General features: G+C 31.5%; 1 protein-coding gene across 4 annotated transcripts in view; it reads left to right on the top strand.

Annotated features, from left to right (window-relative positions):
- Nucleotides 1-17,539, top strand: part of LOC125071082 (zinc finger protein 541) — a 243,853-nt gene that overhangs the window by 63,132 nt on the left and 163,182 nt on the right. For 3 of the 4 annotated variants that reach the window (XM_047681174.1, XM_047681173.1, XM_047681171.1), the window contains exon 2: nt 4,767-4,827. In XM_047681174.1, the coding sequence (XP_047537130.1) occupies nt 4,810-4,827 (18 nt within the window). In that variant the 5' untranslated portion in view covers nt 4,767-4,809. Of the gene's footprint in view, nt 1-4,590; nt 4,663-4,766; nt 4,828-17,539 lie in introns of those variants that run through there. The other variant, XM_047681172.1, reaches the window with a different exon arrangement.

The following is a 17,539-nucleotide window of genomic DNA, read 5'->3' as shown; positions in this document are numbered from 1 at the left end:
GTGATTGTCCTATTAGTTCATATTTATTATTACACGAACAATTTATGTTTATGTTTGCATACGTCCTTGGAAGCCAAGATATTATATCCCATAGTATCGTTACATTGACTCACTCATCCTTCCAAGCGGGACACAGCAATACTGTAAAAATGACCAACACAAAACAAAGAAGAACTCTGTAATGTTTGAATTTCAATAACAAAAAACATGTACCATAGCCGGCTTAAATATAATTGTAAAATATTTTTAAAACGCATATGTACAGTACATATACACAGTTCTACACACATACTGCATGTACAATATACATGTTCGAGTACAAGTCTCAAATATCCAATTTTATAAATGAAAGCTGGTCGTATACAATTCATTCGTTGTTCATATCTACTATTGTATATGTCTTTATATAAAATGAAATATTAAATACAAGCTGCACATAAAAATGTAATATCTCACCTGCGCCGCCGTGTCTCCATTTTATTAAAGTTTTTCAAGCAAAGTGATAAAAATGATGGGCGCGCTTCATAAACTCAACGCTTTGTCTTTATTTTATAATATTTTTATTTTATTTTTCATACGACATCGGGCGACTCTTATTTGAGTTGTTAAGGTTGGTCATATTTTAAATTTAAATATCTTTATGCATATTTGTGTTGTAATTTATGAAGGGATATATAAATTGTGTATTAAGTATAATGCTTGTTATGTGGACTCGTAAATGTGTGAGTTTATCGTGTTATGTAAGGGAGCTTTATTTGTTTAGACTTCTGAACTGAGTAATTCGTATTTTGGCCGTGTATTTTTTAGCATTGAACGAATTTAAATAGTACTTGGTATGTTACAACTAAATGAAATGAGTTGTGATGTGCCCTCCGGTTGGCTCCAATTTATCGGACTTTTTTTTTTGTAAAATGTTGGCTACATGTAGCTTACATGTAGAGTCAAGTGAAAATTATTATTTATTTGTACAAAATATATTTTTTATCAGTTCAAACAGATTTAAAAGTAAATTATATTTAATGGCTTCTATCGGTATTTACTTTATATAAAAACAAATTTAGGTCAGGTCAATAATATAAAAATAACAAAATGTTATACTAATTTAAAAAATATATTCGATCGACAGTGAATAAAAATTTTCATGTATCTGAAATCTTTCTTACATCTATTCACCGTCTTGAATTGAAGAATCGTGGTGAAATAAATACTAAGCCCATTTCCAAACCAAAGAGGACAAAAAACAAATAAACAATATTTGACAGCGAAATGACGTGATATCATTGGTGGACTTGCTAATCAAAGTTTTACTTTATGATATTTGTATTGGTCTAGTAGATCTCCCGCGAAATTTTGCGTTTATTCAAAAGATTTTTCAGGAATTTCGCAACCTATGACAGGTTTTGTTTTGATTTCGTTTCATTGTAAACTGCAAGTCACTCATCTACATTCAGCGCCAAAATTATGAAACCTTATTTAAATGAAATTCTTAATGACAAATAGTATACATTAGTTCAGTTAGAATTGGAGTTTGTTGATAGCAATTTACTTAAATTTTGTTAACATTTTTAATTATTTCCGCCGTCCAAAATTAATTATTTGTTAAATTATAACAATTTAGTAAGATTCAATCAACAATCCTCTTTATTTATCTGCACATCTACGACCGGAGTTCTTCAAAATGAGACTATAACCGATATTTTATGTACAGCTACCATAATCACTGGGACAAAAATCGGCTTACGCTATTAATAAATAAGATTTCCGAAAAACTAGCGTTTTTATAGTCGTCGAAACTCTTATCACAACTTTGGAAGGAAAATGAAAGTTAATATAAGTAGTTAAGTGTATTTTATTATAAATAAATATATATATTAATCAAAAACTCTTAGTGGTGTACAATATACTCGAGTTATTTGCAAATTGAATAAAATACGTAAATCTAAGGTTTTTTTAAATCTTTATTTATACTTCGATTGAAATAGACTAGGACTGAGTGTAGGAGGAGGCCTTCCTTACTTCTATTAACCATTACTGTATTATGTCCGTTTATTATACAAATAGCTCAAAAGGTAAATCCTTCATTTGAATTTCAATGACATTCAAGGCTTGAAGATTTACAAGGCATTGTCAAACTCGAACATTCGGATCAACCCTGAAAACACGGCGACTCCTTCGTCTTAGCTCAGAGCATCCAATGACATTGAGAACTCCAATTCCATACAGAAATAATATCTTTATTTGTTATCATACGAGTAACGTAACGTTTTCTACGTCAAACTGTGGGTGTTATATATCAACGAAAATCTTTTGGCTCCGCAAAATCCGCAGACGCATTTATTTAACTTCACCTGTTAGTATGTGTGGGTTCAATATTGGAACTGATTAGTGAAATTTTTCACACACAGTGCTGGTGTCTATACAAGAGTATACTAAATTGAATTCGTTCTAAAATTAATTTTTAGACAATTTTATTCTAGTTTTTACCGATTTCATGTTCCAATTGAGCTAATATTATAATAATTTGAAATAAATAACATGTAGCTTCGATGATAATGGAAAAATATTGTACCACAGTGCCAAAAGATGATAACAGGTACTCTTCGTCTACTTAACCCAACATAAATAAATGAAAGCTTGTTTTTTGAAAGGTTTTTTATATATTTATTTTAAAATATCTTATAGGTGTAAACAAGCCTCTTCATAAATTAGGATCTGCTTTTAATTTGGAGTTAGATACTCATATCACGAGTTTATCAAGAGTTATCGTTATATTTCAGACTTAATCGTTGTCCTACTAGGATATTATTGTCAGTGTTGTAAGGATATACAAATAAATATAAATTTTAAGTAGTTCCACTAGAGAGGAGGATGCAGGTGTTGAGATTAAAGTAATCTATGTGCTATTCCAAACTATAATCTACACTTTTACCAAATTTTATTCAAATGCGTTCAGCCGTTTTGGCGTAATTGAGTAACAAACATTTGTCCATTCAAATTTTATAGTATTAGTACGAGAAATTTCAAAAAGGCAAACTATGTTAATATCGATCCATTTTATATCATATAGAAAAAGAAACGTCTTTTTCTAAACCCATACATCATATTATTCTGTCACGAGTTCAGGAAAAGCTTAAGTCTCGTAACAAATGATTTTTTAAATATGTTGCGCTCATTTTGATGAAAATAGTAATTCATCATTATTCGTAACACAAAGGCGAGATTACACGATTAATAACACTAATTTGACGGCAGGTGGATAACAATTAATTCTTACGCAGCCTTTCACGAAAGAGTATTAAAATTCGCCTCTGATAATTTTAGCTCATTATTTTTGGTGTAAACTAATTATTACGGCGTCAGTAGGTCATTATTTTTGGCACAGATTTTTCCGTTTGATCACCTGTGTCTCGCTAGCTTCAGTATTAATACGTTATAAACCTTTATGCTAGCTTATTGAATATCGATTAAAATTAACTATAGTCAACAATGAAAATTTTAATAGATTTATCGATAATTTTACTTTATTGTAACACAGCACTAGTTCAGTCAAAATACATCTATATCACGATATACTTAAGAACATCCTTCAATCTTAAATGTATAAAATAACATCTTTATTGCAATCCAAATCAAAATTTTATAAGATAATTATCTTAGTGAACTATATATTTTATATATTAGTGAATTCTATAATATTATTGAACCTGTATAAAGTTATGAGAATCAAACTATTTTTCGAAAGTAGACTTTTAAGCAATTATTCTGAAATGAAATATTATTAAGCGCTAAATTTCTAGAGTAAAGTGAAATATGGAACACTGCCTGTTCACATTAAACAGTTGGAAATGAACGGAGAAAAGTTGTAAATTATACCATAATAGGGCTGTGCCATAGTTATACCTGACGAAGTAACTAACTTCAAATATCACACATATATAATGTTCTTTACGATCATACAATCCCTAAATTATAATTATATGTTAAAGTTCTATTTACGATATTCGTGGAACTATTGTCAGCAACATAAATAACACTATGCTTGTACATGTGTTTGTGTGGCTGCATGTAATAATTCCAGTGGGATGAACCAAAACGTGAATTTATGTATGTATAATATATGTATAGTCCATCAAATCTGACGAGGTTTTATCTAATAGTAAAACCGTTTAATATTGCCATTGTTTTAAAAATCTCGTCACTGGCATGAAGATTTACCAGTGACGGTGATAATGCCAGTAGATTCAACTACTGGCGTTTGCTTCGCTGTACGCTGGCATTCCGGCGTCTTTATTTATTCCCACACGTGCACATATTGTGCCTCGGAATGTTCGTCTGATTCAATTTTATTAATGGACTTGGACGTTTGCCCTACTGACTGTGAACGCGGCTATTCTATTTGTCTCAACGTATCTTATTATCAGCTTACGACGTAACGTTGTGAATCTTACCGCGACGTGTTACAGGCTATATTCGAGTGTTATGCAGATTAATTTCCACTGTGTTCTGTAAGGCGAGCGTCGTAGCCGGAGACTGCATTGAGTCAGCGCACATCCGAGATGTCAACAAGGCCGAGCCGCTTTGAGAAGCATTTACGATATTGCTTTTGGACTAATTCAATTTACGATTGACGCTAATGACTCTCCATCAATGGGCATTTTTATTGTATGTGTAGTGGGTGGAGTTGTACATATTATACGTTCGGCTACGTAAATTTGCGGTTTCATTTATGTAGGTAATTATATGAGTAATGTGTTAATTTGTTTCAGAATGAACTGGTAGCCGTAGCGGCGCGACGACGTCCATGTTGTGATGACGGCTGTTAATTCGGTAAGCCTTGAGCATACACATACGCTTTGTAAAGTATTATTTATAACGTTAAATACATTTAAATCGGCTTTAAGTCGACAAAAAAAACCCTAATGAGAGCTATTAAGTATTTACAACGTACCGTATTATTAAATATTAATTAAAATTTAATTTAAAGCTATTTAATAAGATATTTAATTTCCCACGGCTGGTTTAAACCCTAAGTTTGCTGTTTAAAAAATATTTTTATTTGTTGAGAGGTGCTAGGATTGCAAATATACTTAGACAATTAACTGCGCATCCTTCTCTCATAAACTCTTAAAAAAAAAATATTGATCCGTCCTCGGTTACTACGTGCAAGTTTTTTTTTAAATACCAATAAACATATTATTCTCTTAGCTCAGCTCGTATTTTACATAATGCTATCTCTACGAATGCAATAAGTACGCTATATATTGGTATTTTATGTCTGCACAGACAAGTTGTCCGTGCCTTTGGTTAGATACACATTTTTTTTAACTTGTACACTTTTATTTTAATATGTGTGCGTGCATATATTTAATACCAGGCCGCATATTTACTTTATTAAAAAATTACAATTTATTATTAAATTATATTTGGTTAACAAAGCAAAACAAAACTATTAAAAGCTGTTGAAAACGTTTTGGTCATAGTCGATAATATGCCATTAGTATTAATGAGGCAGGTTATTATGAATAGAGTGATTAAAACGAACTCACAACCATTCTACGAGTCCCTAATTGACAGTATATCTGTTAAGCCTCTTGTAATATCGCGCCATGATCAATTTATTATAATATAATCGAATAATATATAAAATAACTATAAATCAAGTATATCATTATGTACGGTACACTATAGTAAAATATCACACATAATTTATTAAAAAATATATATCTATATAAATCCAGGCAAACTTCGAACGATCTTGTTGCAATTATGTTATTATTTACTAACCAAGAATATTTAAATAAATAAAAGTAAAACTGTCTTCGAAAAACAAAAAACGCTATTAATAATTTAATTGCTTTTTTTTACCTTACAATACGGTCAAAAATCGCCGCCATGCGCATCTAATATAACCTCTTTATATCTCTTTATATTTTGAAGACAGATTCTTAAATTTGTCTATTTCTATTCTTACAAATAGATTTTAATTTATATTGTCTTACTTAAAAATGTTTTATCCCAAAATTTATCGTTTTATTTTCAACAAATAATTGTAGTGTTTTTAACGACATACCAGAAATGAATTTGAAAAACGATTATGAGGCGCTTTGAAAAACGCGTAGGCGTGAAACTATGGATAAAATTGTTTTTTTCAGAACATTTTGTACGTAATTAATCACAGGTACGTTTTATTTTTTTGGTTCAAAAGGTCGAATATTTCATTTGAAATAGTATGAAATTTCGTATCCGATATGAAATTTCATACTTTTTTTTAAAAATATTTATCAAGTAAATATCCAAATGATTACAACCCTAATTATATTATATAACCTACCAGACTGTTTGCATATTTCGTTTTAAACTCTAACTTTGATATTTCAACTATAGATTAAAATAAACACAAAAACATCATTGAAATGAAGAAAAAAAAAAATTTTTTTAATTATATTTACTGATTTAGATTGATTTCTCAATGTACCACGAAATCTTCGTACTTATCGATATCGGTAGATAAATTAAACACCACTACTATCAGCAATACAACAAGAAACAGCCTAAAATCACTTATTTTTTTCCTTATCTTGTATGTTTCATTGCTGAGGAAAAGCCGTCATTAATGGGTTATTTTAGCAAGCAGCTCTACTACGCGTGGCAGAATGTTACCTACATATGCAGATAAGTAGGCGTTTCTTCGCGATCTTTGCCTTTAAGGGCGAGCATGAGTTGAATTATAAACAAGAATTAAGTCATAAAAACTCAACGGTACTTCCCCATTTATATTTTCCTTGGCGACTATCATCATACAAATACAAATTCCACATGTTCTTTTACACGAAGTCACGTTAGCTATACGAAATAATTCATTACGATTTCCATCATATGGATATTTCTAAGTAATACAAACAATAAGGACGATATGAAACAGAGCCGTACTTAATAAGAAACACAAACAAGATGCCAAGTGATCTATATCCATATAAATATGGCTCAATTTGACTAATGGTAGAAATCATCGAGGTATTAATGTGAGCTAGTTCATCATAGCTCCCGCCACTTCAACAAAATTAACATGACCTGTGGCTTTGCATATAATCACAAATTTTGCTTCGTTATTTCAAGCACTAAAATACAAAATGTGTTTCAACTGAACTGGTTAATACTGTATACAGTAGCAGTGATTATTGGATATTCTGTGATCGGCAGAGGGAGTATTACATTTGAATGTTTAATAATATTAGGTATTAATTACTAGCATGGATTTGATCATTACTTCGTTTGTGAATGCCTATTATTTTTAAAGGCAAATTGTACATATTACTGTATTGACTACCTTTAGATACCTATAACTTACAGGAAATATGACGACACTGGTACACTACAAAGTCTCCGGTGCATTTGATAAGGTGACCTTTAAGATGGGGCGCTGCGAATGAAAATTCGTTCAGACGTATTTATTATCATAATTATTAGAGTTATCATGCAGAATATTTACTTGAGATTTCGTTAGAATTTCTCTAATTAAGCATGTTTTTTTTCTTCAAAAACTTTTCGTTGAGAATTCAATTTTTTAATGTAATAAAAAAGATGTGTCAATATGTGTGTATGTGTAATATATGTTTGATGACCTTGCCGTTTTAATATCTGTAACCTTATATCTAGATTTTTTTTTATTACATTAGTAGCCTGTAAATTTTCCACTGCTGGGCTAAGGCCTCCTCTCCCTTTGAGGAGAAGGCTAAGAGCATATTCCACCACGCTGCTCCAATGCGGGTTGGTGGAATACACATGTAGCAGAATTTCGTTGAAATTAGCCACATGCAGGTTTCCTCACGATGTTTTCCTTCACCGCCGACCACGAGATGAATTATAAATACAAATTAAGCACATGAAATTCAGTGGTGCCTGCCTGGGTTTGAACCCGAAATCATCGTTTAAGATGCACGCGTTCTAACCACTGGGCCATCTCGGCTCTCTTTAAAATTTATAAGGCAATAGATATCGCAATAGATATTACAAAATAAAGATACCACGTCTGGCAAATTTGTGACAATGATGTATGTTTGTTAAACGTTATGAGAACATTAAATATAAACATAATTTAACATCGAATGTTATACAAAAATATACGTGTAAAATATCTAAAAACGTGGCGTTCTAGTTCCCTGCTTAAAAAGTTTATTTCCCTTATTTATCATCAAAGTCATAACAACTCTCCATGATGAATGATCCACGGATGCCTCATTAGCTCCTGAATATCTTTGAGCGAAGAGCGCTCGCTACTAATCAAAGCCAACGATTTTTCCGTTTTAAATGCACCGCCTGTTAAGAAATATTCAGCAAAAAATCAATATTATGCCTTTTTATTAATATATACGATATACGAGCAAATAGGTCACCTGGTGGTTAGCGGTCACCACCGCCCATTAACCATTCCTTACATCGCCAATGCGCTACTAATCATGGGAACTAAGATGTCATGTAGGGGTCATACCATCTTAGTGTTAGTTACAGCTGCTTATAATTTTTTCCATAAAATTGCTAAAGAAAATAACTCTAACCTTTGGAAATAAGAGGTTATGTCGTTTCCGCCTGTAGTTACACTGACTCACTTACCCTTTAAACCTTAACACAATAATACTGAGTAATGATGTTTAGCGGTAGAATATCTGATAAGTGTTTCGTACCTACCCAGGCGGGCTTGCACAAAACCCTACTACCGAATAGAAGAAGTTAACATTATTATCTTTGAAAGCATATGTTGGTTTGTCTCAAGCAAATCCATGAAAGAGAAGAATTCGTGCTATAATGAGTCAGATATATATTTAAAAGACAAAATCAAGCTAGCCAGCTCCTTACGCTAGAATTCACATTGGATAGAACAGATGGTACACATGGTTTTTCAGCTGTACTTGTAAATAATTGAATAAATATATTTTGATAAAAACCCCCGATACTAAAACACAAGATTATTTATTGATTTTTAATAGCTTCTTGGAAGTTGCGGTAAGCAAAATAGTAAGGCTTATTTAGACTTGCCTAATGTCAGCTCGGATGAAAAAGCAATATCAGCAAGACACATGGAAATCAGCTCATTTATAAAGAGAGGACGGGTATGTGTAGCTTCTAGCTTGGAGATGTGGGTTGCAAACTTATTACACGAATTAAATTCAACTGTACACTTTAATTAGGTGTATTATGTGTGTCATTTACGAAATAATTTTATTATGATAAACATAGTACGTGTGATGTAGGATGGGATCGTAAAATTCAACCAAATTAAAAAGTCTTATTCAATGACTGCACTGTTTATACGATACCAGATACGTTTGACTATAAATCAACGTTTTTATAAGGTTGGCTTTGTTTTCATACGGGGAGCAATGGCGATTAATGTCAGTCAAAGTTACCGACTTGTTTTAACAGATAATATAGATTTCAGGAATATCACGCCGTTGCGATTTCTAAGAAATTAGAGCTGTTCTGATTTTTATAACTAACGAACTGTAACGTTCAGATATCAATAAGCGAATTTTCGGTGCTTTATTTTTGTTTAGATATGAATTCTGATTTGTATTTTGGTAATAATTTATCAATATTTATATCAATTAAACGGATAAATTATGATTGTTTGGGTACTTGTTCATTAATCACGTTCGAATGGCTGGGTGGGTGATATCGTATCGAATACGTCATTGATTAAAACATAGATTTTTAGGGTTCCGCACCCAAAGGATAAGACGGGAATCTGATACTAAAATACTCCGCTGTCCATCCGTCAGTCCGTCTGCCACCAGGCTGTATTTTTATTTATTTATATATATGCATCTGGTGCTTCATGCATACTCTCGTGTTCAACGGCAATATGTCGGCTGTAACTCTGCCACGTGTGAATCTATCAACCGGCATTGTAATAAGCTTTAGATCTATTTCATAAGGAGAAGGCATTTACCCAGCAGTGGGGTATTAACGGGGTGTTAGTATTTAATAAAAGGGTTTATATTTTAATAAACGTCTTTCAAAGCTGCTCGAACGTTCTATTTACAAAGATTTTATAAAGATATTTTATAAAGATTTTCGTTTCGTTCCATAATTTAATAAACGATTTCATGTTATTCGGAATATTAAATTAAAAATGATATGATGTGCCGTTATTCAATATTAAAGAGAAACCTTTCTTTATACCTTGGAATATGTTGCAGCAATAAACAAATTCTTTCTCCACACAGACCAGCCATACCAAATATCACAATACTTTCATAATACGTTCAGAAATTACTTAATATTAAATTATTTCTAAGCACGATTTATTAATCAAATTATACATAAATTAGACAATACAAAACATCGAATACATATAAATTAAATAATATTATTCCAATCGATAAAATTAGACTACGCATGATAGATACTAATAAAAATAAATTACGCGATACAATTCCATTATACGGAATAGCAAATGTTTGTTTTATTGCAACCTAATAAAGTGTTAAGTGGCAGTTTGTGCAGGGCTTGTGGGTCCCAAACTCTCTGAACGACATTGTAGCGCGTAACGCCTTCATTCAGGGAGGATATAACCCTCGCACGCCATAAAACGACAAAATAAAGATGCCCCGTTTTATTGGATATTTATTCCTTATTTAATACCATTCTTTGTTTCATCCGGTTATAATAATATTATTTAATTACTATTGTTATAAAGCACTATAGGTTAAGGACCTAAATTGAGGCTATTTGACTTAGTTTTGTTATTCATATGATAATGAGATTAAAAACAAATAATTGATCAACGGTTTCATGATTGTACTTTTTTACGTCCGAAAATATATGATTTTATTTTAATAGCTATAAAAATTTAATATCCATAACTAAGATAGCAAGAGCATAAATAAAATAATCAGCTAGACCTGGCTTAGTTCCAAGTTTTTAATCAAGGGAAATGGTCAAAAACCATTTCGAAAAAGAATGGATAATCACTTACTAGATAATAAAATTTGCAAACCATTAAACTATGATGTTAAATAAGAACATTTTGTTAGGATTTATTCCATAGATTTTGGAAACGATAATATAGATTACATAACCGTAGCACACACAGCGACAGGTAACGCCTAGTGCAGTAAAGCGCAAACCATTTGTTGCAAAACTCGTAAAGTTAAGAGATACAATAAATTTAACAGAACATCAAGTGGAGAGCGAAGAAACAATTAAAAAGAGGAAGACCATAGGAACAAGTACCTGCAAGTGGACAAAAGTAAACCGAGAGGGGAATGAATGAGATTCTAATTCTGGAGAGCAGTGAAGCCTTTTGTAACGGAGTAATAAAGAACATTCTAGCACTGGAGTGGACCCGCCGGAAATTTAATCTGACTGAGAGGCCTTTGTTACGAGAATTCTGTCCTTAGATAAATGCCCGTATAAGTAGACGCGGGGATGAATATTTCAGTTTAATTAAAAACATGAATTTTGACTGCTCATTGCCTCACACAATATACAACTCTGTCAATAATAAAGATCACGTTGATTATATTAAAAAAAATCAAGCAAAATAATCTCCTCAAAATTGATATATTATAACCAGATTTTGCCTAAGATTATATTATGCCTTTGAAGCTTTGACAGAGTTACATCAGTATGATCAAAAACTGGCAGTCGAAACCAGGGTACACGATACAAGAAGTGTACAATCTTCTTGATGAGTAAATGAAATCAGTAGTCAGCGTCTTGATTGCAGACAATGGAATTCATGGTGGAAAGGTAAAAAAGGAGGGTAATGAATTCCAATCATTATAAATCACTTATTCTACCTGAATAAGTGATTTATAATGTTTGGAATGTTTGGACTTTACCAAATTATGTTTACAGAATATCAAACAAATAACTTTTCTGCTTTCTTAGCAATCATTTATGTTACATAATCTTGTCAAAACTTTAACAAAGAACATTACTAATTTCATAAAAATGCTCCGTCTATAAAACAGCAATCTTCTAATTACGTCTAAAAAAATTATGGTATTAATTTAACAAACTAATACTTTTCTGTTCGTAAAATTATCTTAGAAATTCTATTTCATTATCGTCTCACCGACGCTGTAGACTTATATAAATCTTTTCAAGTCTCAACGAAACGAAATGAAGTAAACATTTTTTGTCCAAGTACACTGCCAGTGTTTAAATTCTCGAGAAAATCCCAGCTCTTAATAAGATAAAAAACGATGGTTTATCGCAACATCCTTGTAACGAAGGCCTCGCACCAATGCTGATAATAGCCCTCTTGTTTCGATCCCGAGCGTAAAATATAGAGAATAGCGTTATTCAAACAATGTCCCATACTTAAGGAAACGATACACTGTAGGTTACAGAAAAAATTGAGACTAAAAATAAATACAAGCAAGTCAAGCTAAATTTTTCGCAGAAATTCTACTGATAAGGTATAATATAGGTTAACTTTAGATAATATTAACTATCATCTGAAATCTAGTCCGCACTTAAGTCTAGTAAATGCAATACACAATGACACAAACAACCTTTGTAATCGTATGATTTAGTTATATCTGACTGTAATTGTTTGATCTCGTCAGGTAAACATTAGTCTTAATTTTTCGATGAACTTTCCCATGAACAAATGTTTGCAAACAATTTAATCTAACATCGAAAAGCATTCGAAATCGGGTAATATAAATTAAAGTTAAACTTATTCGGGATTCAAGACCGGATCCGATGCGTAAACTCATCCATTATATTTCATTTATTCACTAAAAGGGTGAAAAGGACGAGTGGCCTCGCTTAAAGAGTTCGGCTAATAGTTTCCATTCCTGTTATAGATTTTCCTGATTTTGTTTGAAAACATTGAGTTTGGTTTGGTTAATGGCTTATACCTTCATATTAAAATTCAAACTCGTTATTTATGTAACATTTACTAATAATATTGAACCTTCACAACATTTATCTAATTTGACGAGTGATTGAATCAGTAAAATCGTATTGAAATGGGACGCGTGTATGTAAATATTTGTAATGGGTAAGCAGGTACGTATCACATTTTTGGGGCCATTGAGGCAAGAGATATGCATATGCATGTAGGGGCACATGAGGCAATCTATACGATATATTACAAAAGCAAAAGTAACTTTGTCTGTTATCTATTCAACCACTGAACTGGTTGCGATGAAATTTGGTATGGTTTGTTGGTGAAATCGGGGTAGAAAATTTTCGTAGTATAGTTTTAAAAATTTCGGGCGAGTAAGCAGGTTCAGCTAGTAAATAATAATCTTTTTAATTTTATTATCTTAACTGCACTGTGTGATTTTTTATTCTCATTGTAGTATATATTATAAATTAATGAAAAAAATATCTCAAAATACTAGGGAGTGTAATATTTTATAACATATCTCACTATGTGGCTTCATGACTTATGTTTTATGTAACTATTTAATATAATATTTAACTGTATTGACTTCGAAGTTTTTGAGGACAGAGACAGTATTTTCCCTTGGCAGTGTATACACGTAACGCAATGTAAAGATAAGTAACGGTGACCTAAGTTGAAGTAGGAGATACACGCTATCTACTTTTATATTTTTCTAGCGATTCTAAAGTTTTGTACAATACATTTATATATAAAATATAGGCTAGGTATTTAACGAATAGTGCACATAAAGACATACGAATGCGTCTTCTGATCTTTAATTACAACGTCTTAATTCCACCCCCACTCACACACTAACATACACACACATCTATACATATAATAAAATTGGAGTGTCTGTTTGTAATATTAAAATAACTGTCTGTCTGTCTGTTGTTTCGGCTAATCTCTAGCACGGCTGAACCGATTTTGATGCGAATTTCACTGGCAGATAGCTGATATAATAAGGAGTAACTTAAGCTACAACAATAACTTTTTTTATTATATACATATAGGAACAGCTTGTACAAATATGTATATAATAATGACAATAAAAACTGAACATCGAGAGAATGGTACTAAGAAATACTCCTGTAATTTAAATGAACGATTTTCTTAGTTTTTAGGCAAATTCGACCAAAATATAAGCGTGCTAATCACAATCATCTCAGCATTATTGAGAAGACTATGACTACAATCAAGCCACGACTCTAAGGAGTAAAACAGTTAGCATTAACGTCAACTGATATAACAAACTGTATTAAAAACTCATAAAATGTATTCAGTTATGTATTACACGTGCAACCCACCTGATGTTGCAGAAGCAGTGCTGATCACTTTCCACCAGGTGAGCCTACTGCTCTGAAAAAAATGGTTATTTTTGAATCGTCATTTATAAGATAAGATACATTATCTAATTGAAAGCTAAAACCGGGTTGGAATGTAATTTTTAACGAGAAGAACAGCCAGGAAAATCTCTAGACGCTCTGTTTCGTCATTTATATTTAAAATATAAGCATTATAATTATATAACATTCAAATGTAACGCGAGTTAAAATACAGGCAACAAATTATGATAAAACATTGTATATCTCTTGCTGAAATGTAGGAAAAAGCATTATTTTAATGATTTTCGGGATCCCTGTTATATTAAATTCTATCCAACCATAAGTAGTGGTCTTAGTATCTTGCTTTACAACTAAGTAATTGGATTCAAAGCGAATTGACAGAGAGACAGTATTGTCCTGTGTGACAGAGCCACGTGACCCATGGCGGGACGGGCGGGTTGGAGTGACGCCAATGTATCCCGATTCGTATGATACCAGATAACGTAGACAATTAGGTCACGTTCTTATTTGCAAAAGTTATTTCAACTGATGTTTATTCAATTGTATTCGTCATTTTACTGACCAATGAACATTAGGTTTAAAAGATTGTATCAAATTTAACGCTCATTACAAAACATTTGAAAAACGTTTTGATCATACGTATTAACACTAAACAAAAAAAAAAAATTCGATAGTTTTTTTTAACATATTACATAATACTAAAATAGATTAATGCACTAAAAAAAAATAGGTCAATTAATTGCAAATACAAAGAACAAAGCATATAATTAAATCGAAGGCTTAACAAAACCCTTTTACAGTTACTGGTTTCATCTATAAAGTACGTTATGTATTAAAAATGCCTATAGACTTACCCTGCAACTTTACGACTAAGTAATTGGATTTAAAGCCATCTAGTTGCAGAATTGTCCCCTGTGACGGCGTGACCCGGAGCGGGACGAGCCTCAACGGGCTGGAGCTCGGCCAATCTCTACTACTTTATATGGTAACCAGATAGCGTGTATAATTTAGCCTTGCAATGTAAAGTTTTGACTGCTTTCAGTCAAGTATTGTAAAGGTTCATGCATAATATAAAAGCTTAAGGAATTGAACTATTAGGCTTTATTATACTGGATTTAATGCCTTTATACTTTATGATTTGTTATGTATGGTGTTTTCATGCGAAAGAAATTAGCAATTATTGAAAATTCTTGAGAAAATTATGACAACAAGACAAAGACATTTAGTGAATTTTTACTTATCAACCTTTTCTTTATCTGTGTACTTTTTTTTTCTTCTCGGGTTTGATGGAAGAAATCTCTTCATAAACTTACTTTTCATACTTATTTTTCTTTGTAAGTTATTTTGTATGTATTGTTAATGGGACTATGCTTAAATTATGTATGGTACAAATAAAGCGTAAATAAATAAATATATCATTTGGATATATTTAAATATATAAAAGTGTCAATAGGGCAATGGCATAACGGGCCGTTTGGATGTAAAAAGTTGCAGGATCGACCCTGACCCCTTGAGATAATATCCTCCCCACTCCTAGCTTAAGACTTATTTGGAGGGTTAAATAGGAATATTAGTAATTCCTTAAAATGGGGCATTACTAATTTTACATCAAATAAAAAAAAAAAACATTCTGATTACGTCTTATTTAGCAGTAAAATAATAAATAGCACTTCAAAGTGTTCGGTTCAATTGGATACAGTTGAAGATTAAGGGGTGGCTTCGAGCCCCTAAAGACATGATTTTCCGAAATTCTTAGTAACAATTTAGAACATTACGAGAGATTTTTTTTAACTAATCAACTCCTTAACAGCATTTATCGGTAAAGCCGTAAATGTTTAATTTTACATTAAGTTTCAATAATAAATTATTTAAATTTAGAACATTTCACAGCAAGTAAAGCTTGAGTTACAACGGAGCCAGCGCTTAAATAAGCGTAAAAACGAAATTGCTGGGTATTTCAATTAACTTAAGTGAAACAGGAAACGGTCCTTTGAATGAAATTCATTACGAAGTCACAACCTACTTCAAAATAAGGTACAACGTTTTTTTTTTATCCCGATTTATCATCTCTAAGTTATTGTGACCTATAAACAAAAAAAAAATCTTAAATAAATTCGTATTATTATTAATTTAACAGACCTGTCAGAAAAGTTGGTTGTTTTGTTTGGCGAAAGAATCGGTATTGCGTAGAATGTAGCTAGCATTCTTGTTCATTCATTCATTCAATTAAATGTTGTTTGGAATGTAAATAAAAGTTTAAATAATTATGGGGCAATAGTAAATTCAAAAAGATAAGTCCAGTCGAAATACGAAAAAGAATCTTATTAACATTACGAACTATTCGTACGTCATTCCCTCTGTTGATAAAATAGCTTTGGTTTTTTTACAATAACAATCATTGTAAAATGTAATTTATAACGTAACATTTCCAAAATGAAATGCATTTTCAACGATGTCAAGTATCCGAGCGCTTTAGAAAATAACAAAAAGAAAAGTTCACTATTATCGCTACAGCTTCATTTGAAGGTAGTTCGAAAGAATGAAATAACGAACAAAGCATCGATTCAATAGCTCCGTGAGATGCAGCATCTGTTTCCCAGCAGAACCGAAGCAGTTAAAAGCCCTTGATTTTATTATAGGTCCGGAATGAACTGGTCGTTATTATATATAACAATGGAGATCGAGTCTTGGAAAAAACCTAAGTCAATATAGCTACACAAAAAAATAAGTATAGGCTACTTCGATGAAAGGAAAAACTAAAGGTGCGATTGGAATATTAAAGAACATTTATAAAGTATTCAAGTTACATTTTAAGAGTCAATAAATTAATACAAACAACTCGATATTTTTTTCATTTCATTCATTCAAAGTAGAAACTATTTTAAGTGTAGATATTATACCAATATTTTTTCCATTAAATACCAATTTACGACTAAACGCTATATTCTCAAATAAAATTTCAATTAGTCATTAATCAAAAAACAAATTATTATTTGGAAGGCCGGTAGTGAGTAAAAACTGAATTGGAGGATTCTATTACATTCATAAATAGAGAATAAATAAACACATATTAAGGGTTTAGTTATTTTAAAGCGTATTTACAAAGTCTTGTTAAAAATTCATTGAGTCTTAAAAACTTAATTGCTTACTGGCCTCTTAGCGATGTAAAGCGGCAGAACAATCGTGTCCTTTGTCTAGACTCTGCCCTGTAGAAGTGACGAGATTAAATTTTAAAGATTGAAATACTCTTTACTATTACTTTATTATTAAATGGCAATTTTTACTTTCA

Source organism: Vanessa atalanta, chromosome 18 (genome assembly GCF_905147765.1).
Source record: "Vanessa atalanta chromosome 18, ilVanAtal1.2, whole genome shotgun sequence".
Lineage (NCBI taxonomy): Eukaryota > Metazoa > Arthropoda > Insecta > Lepidoptera > Nymphalidae > Vanessa > Vanessa atalanta.
The sequence above is the reverse complement of the archived record's forward strand: the minus strand, read 5'-3'. Positions and strand labels throughout refer to the sequence as shown.